The following is a 12927-nucleotide window of genomic DNA, read 5'->3' as shown; positions in this document are numbered from 1 at the left end:
CCGGCAGTGGCGGCTGCAAGCCGAGGCGAGGCCGGGCCCGGGCCCCGGCGCTGTGGGGGCCTGTCCTCGGCCTGTCCTCACCGGCTGCCTGCGGGGACAGGGGACGCCTCCAGACGTGCCCCAGACTTCCCGCGGTACTGCGAACAAGCCACGGGTATTCTGGGGTTGCCTTTATCGGTTTAACGGGATTTGGTTTTTTTCCTACGTATGTGATAGAAGCAGTTTATTTTACTCAGGTTGCAAAAGACATATGGGAGCTTAAAGTCGCTTTAAATTTTTCCTCAAGTGTAATGTTTTCGGAAAATAAAGTCATATTAATAGCTTGTTCTTGGCTTAGTATAAATCTGGTTGTTGTGCGGGCTTTTTTGTTGCAACTAGGCAAATATTCTGAAGCGTCGTTTCACATGGATGAAACTCCTACTGGCTTAATAGCGGAGTTTGGTTTAAACATCCAGGTGCTGAAACATATTTGCGTTTTGGTCACTAACTTCTGACAGCAACAAGAAAGGCCATAAGTTCGAATACAGTTTGATGTGTTTTTATGCATTGTTTAAGATTGATATTTCACCAGTGTTTTGACTGACAAAAATAAATAGCATAGCCTTAAATACAGTTTGATGTATTTTTGTGCATTGTTTTAGCAGAATGTTCTTAACCAGTGTTGTGTCTGTTCAGGTGCAGGTTGTCCAGAAAATTTGGCTTGGCTGGCCAGAATTGTTCCTGGCTGGAAACAATGAAGAACCATTTTGCATGAAACTTGAACGGGACTCAGATCATGGCATCTTCAACAAACTTAGATGTCGGGGCCCAGTTAATTGTGGAAGAATGTACCACCAGCTACAGCCTTCCACCCATGCCAGACATTAAAGTGGAGCATCAGCTTGATGCCAGCACAGAGGAGGGCCCAGCTCAGAGTGTCACCATGGGGATGAAATTCATTTTGCCCAATAGATTTGATATGAACGTCTGCTCACGATTTGTGAAGTCTTTGAATGAGGAGGACAGTAAAAATATTCAAGATCAAGTCAACTCTGACCTTGAAGTCGCATCTGTCTTATTTAAAGGTTGAATTTATGGTACAAAATATTATCTGTGTACTGTGTCATCCTGCTAAGTTATTATGCTTTCTGAAAAAAGAGTTTCTGTGCTATATGTGTATTGATCAGTTTTCTAAGATATGTTCCTCTAACGTTTTTTTAATATGTTTAATGGGTTATTAATATAAAAATTTGCTCCAATATTAATTGTTATGCTACATTTCGAATATATATATATAATCTGAAGAATCAGGGGCACAAAAAGTTTTTGAAGCTAGTCAGAGCTGATGCTAATTAGGTAAACAAGCTGCTTCTGTATGGCGTGTCCTGCAGCAGTATGCTTCTTCACAAAACACTGCTGAAAGCACTTTATGGGCACTTCAATAACTTTCAGCAGCATGTTGTATCTTTTCATGAGGGTGATGAAAGACTGCACAGGGCAGGTGTGTTTTGTCACTGTGGCTGTACAGAGCCTCTGGTCCTAGCCATGGGCTTGCCACTGTAGCTGCCCTGCTGCTGGAAAGCAAATGCTGCTCCAGGGCAGGATCCCTGCAGCTAATCCTGCCACTGCTGGGCAGTTTCATCACATGAATGAGTCACTGAGTCTAAATATTGAGCTTTTTCATAGATCAGAATATTGACACAGGGCGAAATTAGCACTGCCATCTACTTCCCCTTACCTGTTGTGGTTTCCAGCATTTGCTGTCATATTTCAGACTGTTCGTGGTGTATCTCTCCCTGAAGTCCATGTGACCTATTGCCTGTGACAAGTGCAAACACAGGCCTCCTCTGAATTTTGATGGTTTCACTGACTTGTGTTGTTTGGCTGCATTTCAGCCACTATAGTTTTCAAACATTTTTGATTTTGCCCCAAGTGCTCAGTAGCAGAGCTGCAGGTCTGAGTGGCAGATTTACACCCATCAGCACCTGGGTAGTTTTTCTTAGGTAACATCTTTAAGTCCCTTAGAAGTAGTCCTGCAAATCCAGGGACCACAGGTCAAAATCTGTGGTAGGACTCTTAATTCTTTACAGTCTGTTCTAGCTGTTTGATTGGCAAACAAAACATAATTTTGTTTCCTTTTACACTCTACTTCTTTTAAGTAGTCTCCCTGAATTTGTGCTTGCATTCATGATCACAGACTTCTCTATGGTGTTACTTCAGTGTGTGTGTTAATTAGTTTCTACGCATTAATTACTGGTGTCAAATCAGTTAAGCCAATATGGAGTTTAATCCTTCAATATATCCTTTAAGAATCTAATCTCAAAACCAAAAGCTACTTTTGAGAATTAGAAGCCAAGACAACACGATAAATATATTCTGTAAAAAAATGCCATTAGCTTCTAGGAGAAAGCAAGAAAAGTTGGTATGAAGGAGCACATCAGTAGTGAAGGACTTCCTGAACTCTGAGCAGTGACCTGCTGTTGCATTTTATGTACATTCATGTGGGTGCTGTCCTTCTCCTGGATAAGTATTCATCAGGCATTTATAATGCTGTTAAATTTTATCCAGGAGTGGGAAGAGCCCTGGTGAAGAAGTTAATGAATGTTGTGTCCACTCATGCAGTGGAGTGGTTAGGGAGCAGGCAAAGGCTGCAAAGGTACCTGAGTGCAGGTCTGACCAGAGCTGCATCATGTTATTGCCTTGGAGAGTGTTTATGAGAAGATGACAAGTAGAACCTTCTTACGTAATAAATCCATGCCAGGGATGTTGAAAAATCAAGACAAAGGCTTCCCTCATTCAGATACTAACTTGTCTCTGGGTGACATTATGCCATATTGAACTTATGAAGTAGCATAATTGTTTTATGCTAGAAACTAATGCAGGTCTTTATTCAGCTTTCACAGTACACAGTGGGAAAAGCACATGTCACAAAGCTTTCTTAACATGGATTTTAAAGGTCTTGTGATACTTTACAGTGCTTTACAGTTTCACTTAGAATCTATGGCTTGCTTTTAATGCTCTTATTAGTACTGAAATCCTCTCTGTTTTTTGTTCAATGTAGCTGAATGCAACAGCCACACTTCTCCTTCCCCTGGTATCCAAGTAAGACATGTTTATACTCCATCAACTACTAAGCATTTCTCACCAATAAAACAATCAACTACACTAACTAACAAACACAGGGGAAATGAAGTCTCTACAACACCTCTACTTGTAAACTGTAAGTATCTTTCTGCCTTTCTATTAATTATTTTGTGAACTATATTTTGGATGCTTGACAGATTTGTACGGTTTTTTCTTTGGTGTTGCAATGAACTTAAAGATAGGAAAAAACCACTGAGATAGTCTTCCCTCTCATCCTGTACTCCTCAGAAAAAAGATGGAGACTCATTTTCCCTCTCATTTATTTGAGTTGTACCTGCCCATGTAATTTCACATGGATAATTTCACATGGGTCCAGCCATAAAATAGTCATCCACCTGTTGTATGGAATTCATGACTGACGTTTATTTTCCAGATGGGGAAAAAAAAACAGAAAAAGCCTTACCTATACTTTTTAAATCAAAAATTAGATAGTAAGTTGTAAGTTCATGTACTTCATGCCCATGTTTTCAGAACTTGTGCATCTTAAAATTAGATGATTGGTAAATGCTGCAAGATACTTAAGATGTAATGTAAATATAGAATACTGTGTCATGATTGTCACAGATCTGGAAAATCAAGGAAGCATTATTTCTGGTGGGATTTTTTTCTGAATTGTCAAGCATTGCCTTTTTAAATTAATTTGCAGTAATTTACTTTGTAGTAAATTATTTTCTCTAGAAATTACAAGTCACTCTTTTTTAAAGAAAAATGCTACTTGCATGGAAAAAATTAATCGGGAGCTGCAGTATAGGCTACTGAACAAAATACATCATCTTCCTCAACAAACTCAACTTTCATGTGGTTACTTGGAGGAGGACAGTGAACATTTACAGTTAATGTAATCATTAGCTAATTTTGTTACTACATCATGTGAATAATTTATTACATTTAGCCTCCTGATTACCTTTCAGGACTGCTCCAAGTTGCAGTCATCAAAACCATGCACCCATGCAGTTTTCTGTGGGATTGGAGGTTATTTTTGCATAATCTCTGCAATAACAAATCCCTCAATCTTTGTTTTCTTCTCTATATATCAAGTTATGTATAGTTTTGTAATGTCTGATCTATTCCACATTATAGGGAGTGGGAGACACACTAGAGGCTTCCTTTGTTGACTAGTGGGACAGATCTTCTAGTGATCCAAGTGTGATTTTTAAATTAAACTTCCTTCATCTATCAAAATGTGTTTATTTTCACTTAATAAATGGGTCTTAAAGTAATCTTGGGTTGCTGACCAAACAGCAGTGAAGACTGCATGTTACTTTGTAAAGAGTCAGTGTGGGAAGTATCCTTTGCTTTGAAGAATAACTGCTCCATTGCTTTAAAAATTACCTAAATCTGCGAAACTCTTCAGAAAATTTTCAGTGGTTTAATTGTGATTTAAGTTCAGAGCCTAAGGTAGAATCATCTACACGCTTGATTCCAAGTTCTGTACTGCTGAAGCCAATGGACATGTTATGCTCAGCTCTAAATAGAGTAGAATTAAAACTGCTGTATGTAGCATGGCTTTTGCTTTCTTTTTTGCAGCTTTATCTGTCCATCAGCTGGCTGCTCAGGGAGAAATGTTATATCTGGCCACACGTATTGAACAAGGTGAGACAGAAGAAGGTTAAATGCCTTTTTTGTTTTCTTTGGGCCATTTATATGCTGTTGTGTTTGAGCTTTTCACCAAAGGAAGACATTTGAGGTATCTGTTCTTTGCAGATGTGGACTAATATTTTGTATCAATCTATTACTCACTCACTGTATCATTTGCATTTTAAATTAAAACATTAACATTAATAACAGAAGGTAAATCCCTTCCTCTCCCTGTTCTGTAGGGGTATATAGGTAATCCATGGTACTAAAAAAGGAACATGTTAATTCTGTCACAGCAGCTTATTAAATTTCATTTTTAATTTATCCTTGTCATTTTAAACATACTTGCATTCATGGTGGCTTTCCAATTCTATTTAATCAGTCAGCATAAAGACCTGCATGTCACTAATGTAAGCCATGCCTCACGCCTGCAGTGTAATAGTAGTACACATTCTGAATGATGTGGCATTTGTGTGTCCATAATACATGTGCAAAACTTCAGTTCTCTCTAACGTATTTATGAATTTAATAGCATTAGTAGTATATTCTTACTGCACTAATAGTAATCTCCCATGCTTTCAGTGCATTATTGAAATGTTTACTGGGAAACAGGTAATGAGTCACTGTGTCTAAATACTTTGTAATGAGCCATGTATATGAAAAGTTAATAAATTCTGGAGTGTTGGTAGCAGTTAAAAATGCTTATTTTGGTGCTATGATAAGCATGGGATTTATAAAGTACTTAGATATTAAAATAAAATCCAGCTGAAATATTTGTCAGCCAGCTGTTAAAAGAAGTTCTTTTCTTTTTCCAGCTGCACTCGATGTGGACCTTAATTGTTTTCACAGACCACCTTATTGATTACACAAACTTTGTGGAGAATGGGGTTGTTTTACCTATATTGCTGTACAAGTTCATTTTTTACAAAATTGTGTGGCTCATTCTATTGAAAAAACAGTCTGCAGTATAATACAGGATGTACCTCTTTATTTTTCAAACATCCTTTATCTTCTTTACAAGGGTGAAGCCCAGATTACAGACAACTTGTAATTTTCTGAGTAAAAACAGAGTTTGATTTATAGAGCTTAAAAACTTGAATTTTAAATTATTAAACTAAAGGCTGAAATTTTTCTTTTGTCAGTTGGATATGTTTTTCTTTCTTGGACAGACAGACAGACTACCACCACCACTGGGACAGAATTTTGTTTTTAAAGTTGAGAATAACATTTAGGTCACACTGGTTCCTGGTGAATAAATGTTACCATCAGCACATTTCACCAGCTGATACAGTGCAGTGAGAAAAGGATTACTAAGTTATATATTTTTCTCTGAACAGAAAACTTAATCAATCATAAGGATGAAGAAGGATTTACCCCTCTGATGTGGGCAGCAGCTCATGGGCAGATAGCAGTAGTGGAATTTCTGCTCCAGAATGTAAGGAAAAAATCACAATTGATTTTGAATTCATTTACTCTTCAGTTTGTTTTGCATTCCTAAGTTTGTCAATGCTGCTACAAGCTTAAAAGATTTAAAGTTAAGGTCTATGTAAAACCTTGAATTTGCTTCTTTTTTTTTAAACTGATACTTTATTTCAGGGTGCAGATCCTCAGATTCTGGGCAAGGGGCGAGAAAGTGCCCTCTCACTGGCCTGCAGTAAAGGATACACTGATATTGTCAAAATGCTGCTCGACTGTGGAGTTGATGTCAATGAGTATGACTGGGTAAGATTCTAGCTTGAATTTAGTCAGAGGGTGCTTTGGTCAGAAAATTGAAGCAGGACATAGCACTGCCTTAAGTTTGAAGCTGTTCTACCTCTTCTGAAATACTTGAGAGTTTCACAACTTTCATAGGATACGAGAAGGTGACGCTACTAGTTCTGACTTCATGGTAGAAAGAGAATGAGACCAATGCTGACTTCTTGTAGAAGTGTGATCTTAGTGTTTGAACAGTATACAAAAATGATGAAAGTTGTGAAGATCTAAAACTGAACCTCATTTTTATAAAACCTAGGAAGTCTCTTACTGTTACATAGAAGCATATTTGTGTATTAAGGAATTACAGTTGCAGACTGCTTAATCATTTAAGTGTCTGAGGCATTTCTCTGCTTTTGCAGAATGGAGGCACACCCTTGCTATATGCAGTACATGGGAACCATGTGAAATGTGTTAAAATTCTTCTCGGTAAGCAGACTGTCCAAATTATCATTAATAATGTACGATCAGTTCTCCCTGTCAGAAATGTAAGATTCTATCCCTGTTTTACATAGAGAGTGGTGCTGATCCAACCATTGAAACAGATGCTGGCTATAATTCCATGGATTTGGCTGTAGCCTTGGGCTATCGCAGTGGTGAGTATTGCAAATGTAAACACTTAAAAAAAAATCATTTTTGCAGCTCCTCATTTATGTAGCTGCTCTAATGGCCCAGTAGAGGTTTTGCAGCTCTTAACATGTTACCTGTTCTACAAGTCCTAATAATCCTAAGTGCATTAAGCCAAAATGGGTAGGAGCTTCTGTTCTTGTTTCAGAAAGTCAAGTACTTACTAAGAAAATGTCCCTGACCTGGCTGTATATCACTGGACACAAATAATGGTGTTTAGGGCTGATGCAGCCATGACTCAGATAAGGCCTGCAACCCTCCTGAACCCATCAGCCTACTTGACTGGAATGATGTTATGTAGTTTGCTAAACCTTCTTCAGTCAGATCAGCTCTAGCTCTAGTTTGTCTTGAGGCAGACAGTAATCAGTGAATTGTAATATCTGGCTTGGTTATGGAAACCAGAAGCAAAGAAGGGACTCCTTATTGTTTTTTTCCCTCACTGCTGCTGTCATTTTGAAACCTGTGAAATGTCTGCCATTACAGAAATGAATGGAATCAAAAAGTAAGCCAAGCACTCTATGTGTAGCTTTTCCAAGCACTGCCTTGTGCTTAGGAATGAGCCCGTGTCATGGTTTAACCCCAGTCAGCAGCCAAGCCCCACACAGCCACTCAATCACTCCCCCACCAGAGAGATCAGGGAGAGAAAAAGTGTAATAGGGAAAGCAAAGGCTGTGCACACAAGCAAAGCAAACCAGGGAATTAATTCAGTGCTTCCCATGCACTGGCGGGTGTTCGGCCATCTACAGGAGAGCCAGGCCCCATCATGCAAAATGGTTACTTGGGAAGACAAATGACATCACCACAAATGTCCCCCCCTTTCCTGTTTCTTGTCCCCACTTTATACTCTGAGCTTGGTGCCACATGGTCTGGAATATCCCTTTGGTCAGTTTGGGTCACCTGTCCTGGCTCTGTCTCCTCCCAGCCTGCCAAGCACCCCCAGTCCCTCCCAGTGTGGCTGCACCAAAAGCAGAAAAGGCCTTGGCTCTGGGCAAGCCCTGCTCAGCAATGACAAAAACATCTCTGTATTACCAACTCTGTGTTCTGCACAAATCCAAAACACAGCCCCATAGCAGCCACTGTGAGGAAAATTAACTCTACCCCAGATGAAACAAGCACAGCCCAACTTGACAGGAGTTTACATAGAAGACTGCTTCAAGAGCTCAATCTCCAAGTGTTTCACAGAAGTTTCTCATAAATGCTTCTGCCTATTTTCTCTTCGTAGGCTAAAAATTTGCTTTCCATGTGCTAGCAGTCTATTCAAACCAAAGAACTGATGATGACCCCCCAAAACATTGTTTGCCTATCTGGGGGTATTGTTTTTGCATTATATAAGGCTTTTACTTTCTGAAGGAATGCTGACTTATTCACAGAGTGAATTTATACATGTCTGGTTTTTATTAAATGATTGCACAGGACAAGCAGATATCTGCTAGAAAAAAAACAGTGTAACTCTGAAAATAGAGAAAAAATAAATACTAACCTCATCTCTTTTTCTGCTTTAGTTCAGCAGGTTATTGAGTCTCATTTATTGAAGCTACTTCAAAATATCAAGGAATAGCGGTTGGCTTTTCTGCAGGTGCCACATCTTGGCTTGGAGATTTGAACTGCTGTTTAGCTCTAATCAGTGACAAGAGTTGGTTTTTTTGTAACTTTACCTCAGTGCAACTATTTGCTGGCTTTAGTTAAGCTTTTTGGTGTTCTTCCTCTTCTTTCATTGTTGTTAATACAAATGTGCAATGTCATCCTTTTCTTAAATATATTTTGTATAATTTTAGAAGAGTCAGTTGTCATGCATGAAAGTATTTGTAAATAAACCCAGTTTTGACCATCTAAATGTTTACACTGAGTGTAGTTGGTGGCACTATGCCAAGTGTCCTACTTCATCACTTCATCATCAATACATATTCACAGGAAGAAATGTGTTTAGATATTGAGGGATGTCACCACCAAAAGATAGATACCTGTATTGTTAATAATGCCAAAATGTTCAGTCTGTGTGAAGTTTTTGAGACCCCCCCAGTTTATATTTATTCTGGCTAGAGCCAGAGCAGGGTTCATTTTTGCGATACAGAGAAGGTGGCTAGGATGGAGAGCTTACTCTGTATCACCTGACCTCATTGCTAAGAGAAGGAGGCAGTCCCTTCCAGGGTGCAGGAGTTCCTTCCAGTCAGGGTAGATTGGTTGCACTGGGGTTGGTGGAGCTCTGCAATAAGCAGTTTTGCATGTGAATCACTCTGTCTTTTGTACATTGTTGCTGTTAATGCTTGTTTTCTTACCTCATTGCTGTGTCCAGTAAATTTTTCTTATTTCAACCTGTGATCTTTACCTTTTTTGCCTCGAATTCCCCTTTCCATCTCACCCCAGGGGAAAGCAGAGAGGGAGTGGGGGAGCAAGCAAGTGGGAGTGCATTTGAAGCGTCCCAGGGAGCACTAAACTGGGCAGTACCATTCCTAAACCACAGCAGTCTTGTTTGGCACCTACTATGGGCCAGGAAGGATTGAGATGACAGATAAAATCAGGGGTAATTGGAAATAAATTTGGTCTAAGTATTTGCTGTATTAGGTTGGGAGCCACTGGTCACAGAGTGGCTTTGTCTGTTGGTGTGGGTGTTGTACTTAACCCTTTGTATAATCCTCTATGTGCTCCTCCTGATGGTATTTTTTAGAGGAGGGAGGGGAATCAGGATTGTTCTGTTGCTGTACACTGTGACATCAGTTCATGGCATGGTAACATCAAAGGCAGTGAGGGCCATTTGGGATATGTATTCAATGCTCCTCTCCTACCCTTACCTCAGGCACTACGATTTGGGAGTCTATTAATAGTCGTGTCCAGTCTGGCAGGGGAGAATTGGAAAGGACTATTTTCCCCATCTTTTTACTCCTGTTACAAGAGCTTTTGAGAAGTCTGAATTCCCTTTGGATGGTTAAGAAGAGCATGTTCTTGTTGCTAAGTCTGGCAGGTCTCCTCAGGGCGGTTTACATCATGTTTAAATATTTCTAGGGAGGTTATTCAGACATCTGCCCTGAGGGTAGATAGTCATGAGTGGCATGGAATGTGGGAAAAAATGGGCCAGCTTTTGAAGGATTATTGTGCTTCAGTGGTTTGGAAGTTCACCCGTGTCAGGAAAATCCACAAATGCCAGAGTTCTATGTCCAAAAAGGAGACAGAGGACTCCTTCAACTTCATTCAAATAAAGGGAGAAGAGTCCTCTGGGGCACACACACCCACAGGGATTTCTCTCTCGGGGTTTCAGAGGGCACAGCCTCCTTTTATCCCAAACTCCCGGCCGCAGGTTTCCCTCTTCATTTCCCCACTGGCTGAGGTACTAGGAAGGTACAGCCTTCCCAAACCACCAACCCCATGTGCCCCCTTGAATCTGTCTTTTTACCCCAAAGTTGAGAAGTTCAGGCTTGTGAAGACTCTTGTCGATCTCAGGAGCCAAGCTGTCCGGTCTCTACAACAAACCTGCTGCCTTGAATTTAGTAGAGACAGTAAGAGCCATTTCAACGAGGTAAACACTCATACCTTCACCAGCTATGTGATCCTGATAAAGTCGCATAAGATGTGAAGGAAAACTGGTGTAGCAGGAGAGGCACAAAGTTATGCAATGTGCTGGGGCCTGGCTACTCTTTCCTGGGCACTGCTTGACCCTAAACAGCACGCTCAGGGGAGAGGCCAGAAAGCAGACCACCAGGCACCATAGCCACGCAGACTGCAGCTGAACAACCTCTTCTGCTAAGTATATATATTCTGGTAAGTATATATAAGTATAAAATTTTTTTATTTTATAACTTCAGTCAGGTTTGTTCACCTTTGCCCTGGAGGAAGGGATCTGAAATTTGTTTTCAGGCCATTTCTCTACTAGGTGAGGCCTGATGAGCTTAACATCTCAACAGACTGGGAGCAGCACAGAAGAGACAGAAAAGATAACAGCCAGCAACAGCCATCAAGGGCCATTAACGGAACATCCATTCCAAACACCTCTGGCATGGTCAGAGACACCTCCTCAGGGAAAGCAATAAGGATGAGGATCTATATAGCATCGGAGGCAAAGAGATTTGTAACAAATGAGAAATGGAATACTAAGAACTACATAACTTGGAACCAATGAACATTGAACCAACAATTTTTTTCATTTTGACTGTATAAGGTTTGTGAAAAATCTGGTAAAATTCACATGTGATGAAATTACATTCTCTGCACACCCAGACTACATGTGGACAAAATTATTTCTGTTGCATATCTTGGCCAGAACAACATTCTGGCCAGAAGTAAAGTAATGCCTTGATTATTTAACACTAAAATCGTTGTCAGATAGTTTTGGTTTTTCACAGTTTAGGTGACAGTAGCAATCTCCCCTATACAGAAGAAGAAATGCAAGATCAAATCAGTTCACACAGGAAGGCATGAGGAGGAAGCACGGCTCTCTTAACAGGAGGAAGAGGCAGGGCCAGAGATAATCAATCACCCCATTTCTGTCCCTCGGTGAGGTGCGGGATGCACAAGAAGATTTCAGCCAGCAGTCAGGAGAGTCCCTGGTCACCTGGCTGGCCCAGTGCTGGGGTACTGCAACCCACGATGTGAAATCAGACAGTAGTAAAGCTGGGCAACTGGGATCCCTGACTCTGGGATGTGGGCACTGACAAGAGGATTTGGAAGAGGACAGAAACTCAGACCCTGCAGGCGACTCCTGTCAAGCATGAGGGAAAGGTACTAGATCAAGCATGATCTAGAAGTGCACCCAAGCAGGTGGAATGCTATTGAAAAAGGTATCCAGTACCTGAGAGAACTAACTGTGCTGAATGTTATAGATACATATAATACTGGCTTTTTGCAAATATTAAAATGGATTTTATATGTGTGATGTTAAAGTAACTGTTTTAAAGATATAGTTTTTATTTCTGCTGTTTAATCAAGCTTAGACCTAGTAGTGAAATAGCTGTGCTTGCGTTAAAATGCCTGCCCAGATGGGATAACATCCAATGAACATAGGATGAGGACATCTGCTACAGATATGCCAACTATCAGCACTTGCCGTCTGAAGACAGTGAGGACCAAGGCCCAGACTGGAAGTGATAAAAGAGAAGGAGCCAAAACCACAACCAAGAAACATGTATGCTCTAAAAAGGCAGACCCGAGGAGGGGCCATGTAAAACCTGGAAAATGTAAACTAGTTTATGGATATGCATAAGGGTCTATGAATATGCAACAGGCTGTAGGGGATGATGTAGGGGAAAAGGTTTTTAAGGGGTATCTCAGAAGGTGATGGTGTGCTCTTGGCTGAGTGCCAAGATGCACCTAGGCATTATTTTGCTCTATGGTCCTTGTGTCCTATTGTCCTTTATTAAACTTTTTAAATTTTCACAGGAGAGTGAACGTGTTTTTTACACTGAGCACAGTCTATAAGGATTTGAGTAATGACCAGATAGATCGTTTTGGGTGGAGTAGAGTGTATGAAAAACACATTCACTCTCCTGTGAAAATTTAAAAAGTTTAATAAAGGATAATAGGAGACAAGGACCACAGAGCAAAGGTTATTACGGCTGGGTGCATGTTGGCACTCAGCCAAGACCACACTTAACTTCAGAGACACCCCTTAAATATCTTTTCCCTTACATCAGCCTCTTGCATATTCATAGACCCTTATGCATAGTAAACTTTTCCCCAAACTAGTTCACATGTTCCAAGAACTATTTAACAAGTCTTCTTGGATCCACCTTTTTAGAGCATGCATGTTCCTTGGTTGTGGTTTTAGTCCATTCTTATCACCTCCAGGTTTTGGGCCTTGGTTCACCTGTCTTCAGATGGCAAGTGCTGATAGTTGGCATATCTGTAGCAGGTGTCCTC

General features: G+C 40.3%; 1 protein-coding gene across 3 annotated transcripts; it reads left to right on the top strand.

Moving 5' to 3' along the window:
- Positions 1–2: 2 nt before the first annotated feature.
- Positions 3–9392, top strand: ANKRA2 (ankyrin repeat family A member 2). Of its 3 annotated transcripts, none has more exons than XM_058823732.1 (9): positions 3–154; positions 676–1064; positions 3041–3199; positions 4651–4716; positions 6039–6136; positions 6298–6423; positions 6816–6882; positions 6969–7049; positions 8583–9392. In XM_058823732.1, exons 2-9 carry the CDS (start codon positions 776–778, stop codon positions 8636–8638), a joined length of 942 nt encoding a protein of 313 aa, XP_058679715.1. In that variant the 5' UTR covers positions 3–154; positions 676–775; the 3' UTR covers positions 8639–9392. The 3 variants fall into 3 exon arrangements, with proteins under 3 accessions (XP_058679715.1, XP_058679714.1, XP_058679716.1); XM_058823731.1 differs by having other exon boundaries at positions 40–154; positions 682–1064; XM_058823733.1 differs by having other exon boundaries at positions 121–134.
- Positions 9393–12927: the final 3535 nt, after the last annotated feature.

The sequence above is a fragment of the Ammospiza caudacuta genome, chromosome Z, assembly GCF_027887145.1.
Source record: "Ammospiza caudacuta isolate bAmmCau1 chromosome Z, bAmmCau1.pri, whole genome shotgun sequence".
Lineage (NCBI taxonomy): Eukaryota > Metazoa > Chordata > Aves > Passeriformes > Passerellidae > Ammospiza > Ammospiza caudacuta.
This window is presented reverse-complemented; position numbering and strand designations above follow the sequence as displayed.

What these genes read in the sequence shown, in the direction of transcription:
- ANKRA2 (XM_058823732.1), top strand. Translation starts at nt 776, where the DNA reads ATGGCATCTTCAACAAACTTAGATGTCGGGGCCCAGTTAATTGTGGAA. An exon ending in GGCCACACGTATTGAACAAG is followed by an intron (nt 4,717 to 6,038) that starts GTGAGACAGAAG and finishes TTCTCTGAACAG; the next exon opens with AAAACTTAATCAATCATAAG. An exon ending in ATGTCAATGAGTATGACTGG is followed by an intron (nt 6,424 to 6,815) that starts GTAAGATTCTAG and finishes CTGCTTTTGCAG; the next exon opens with AATGGAGGCACACCCTTGCT.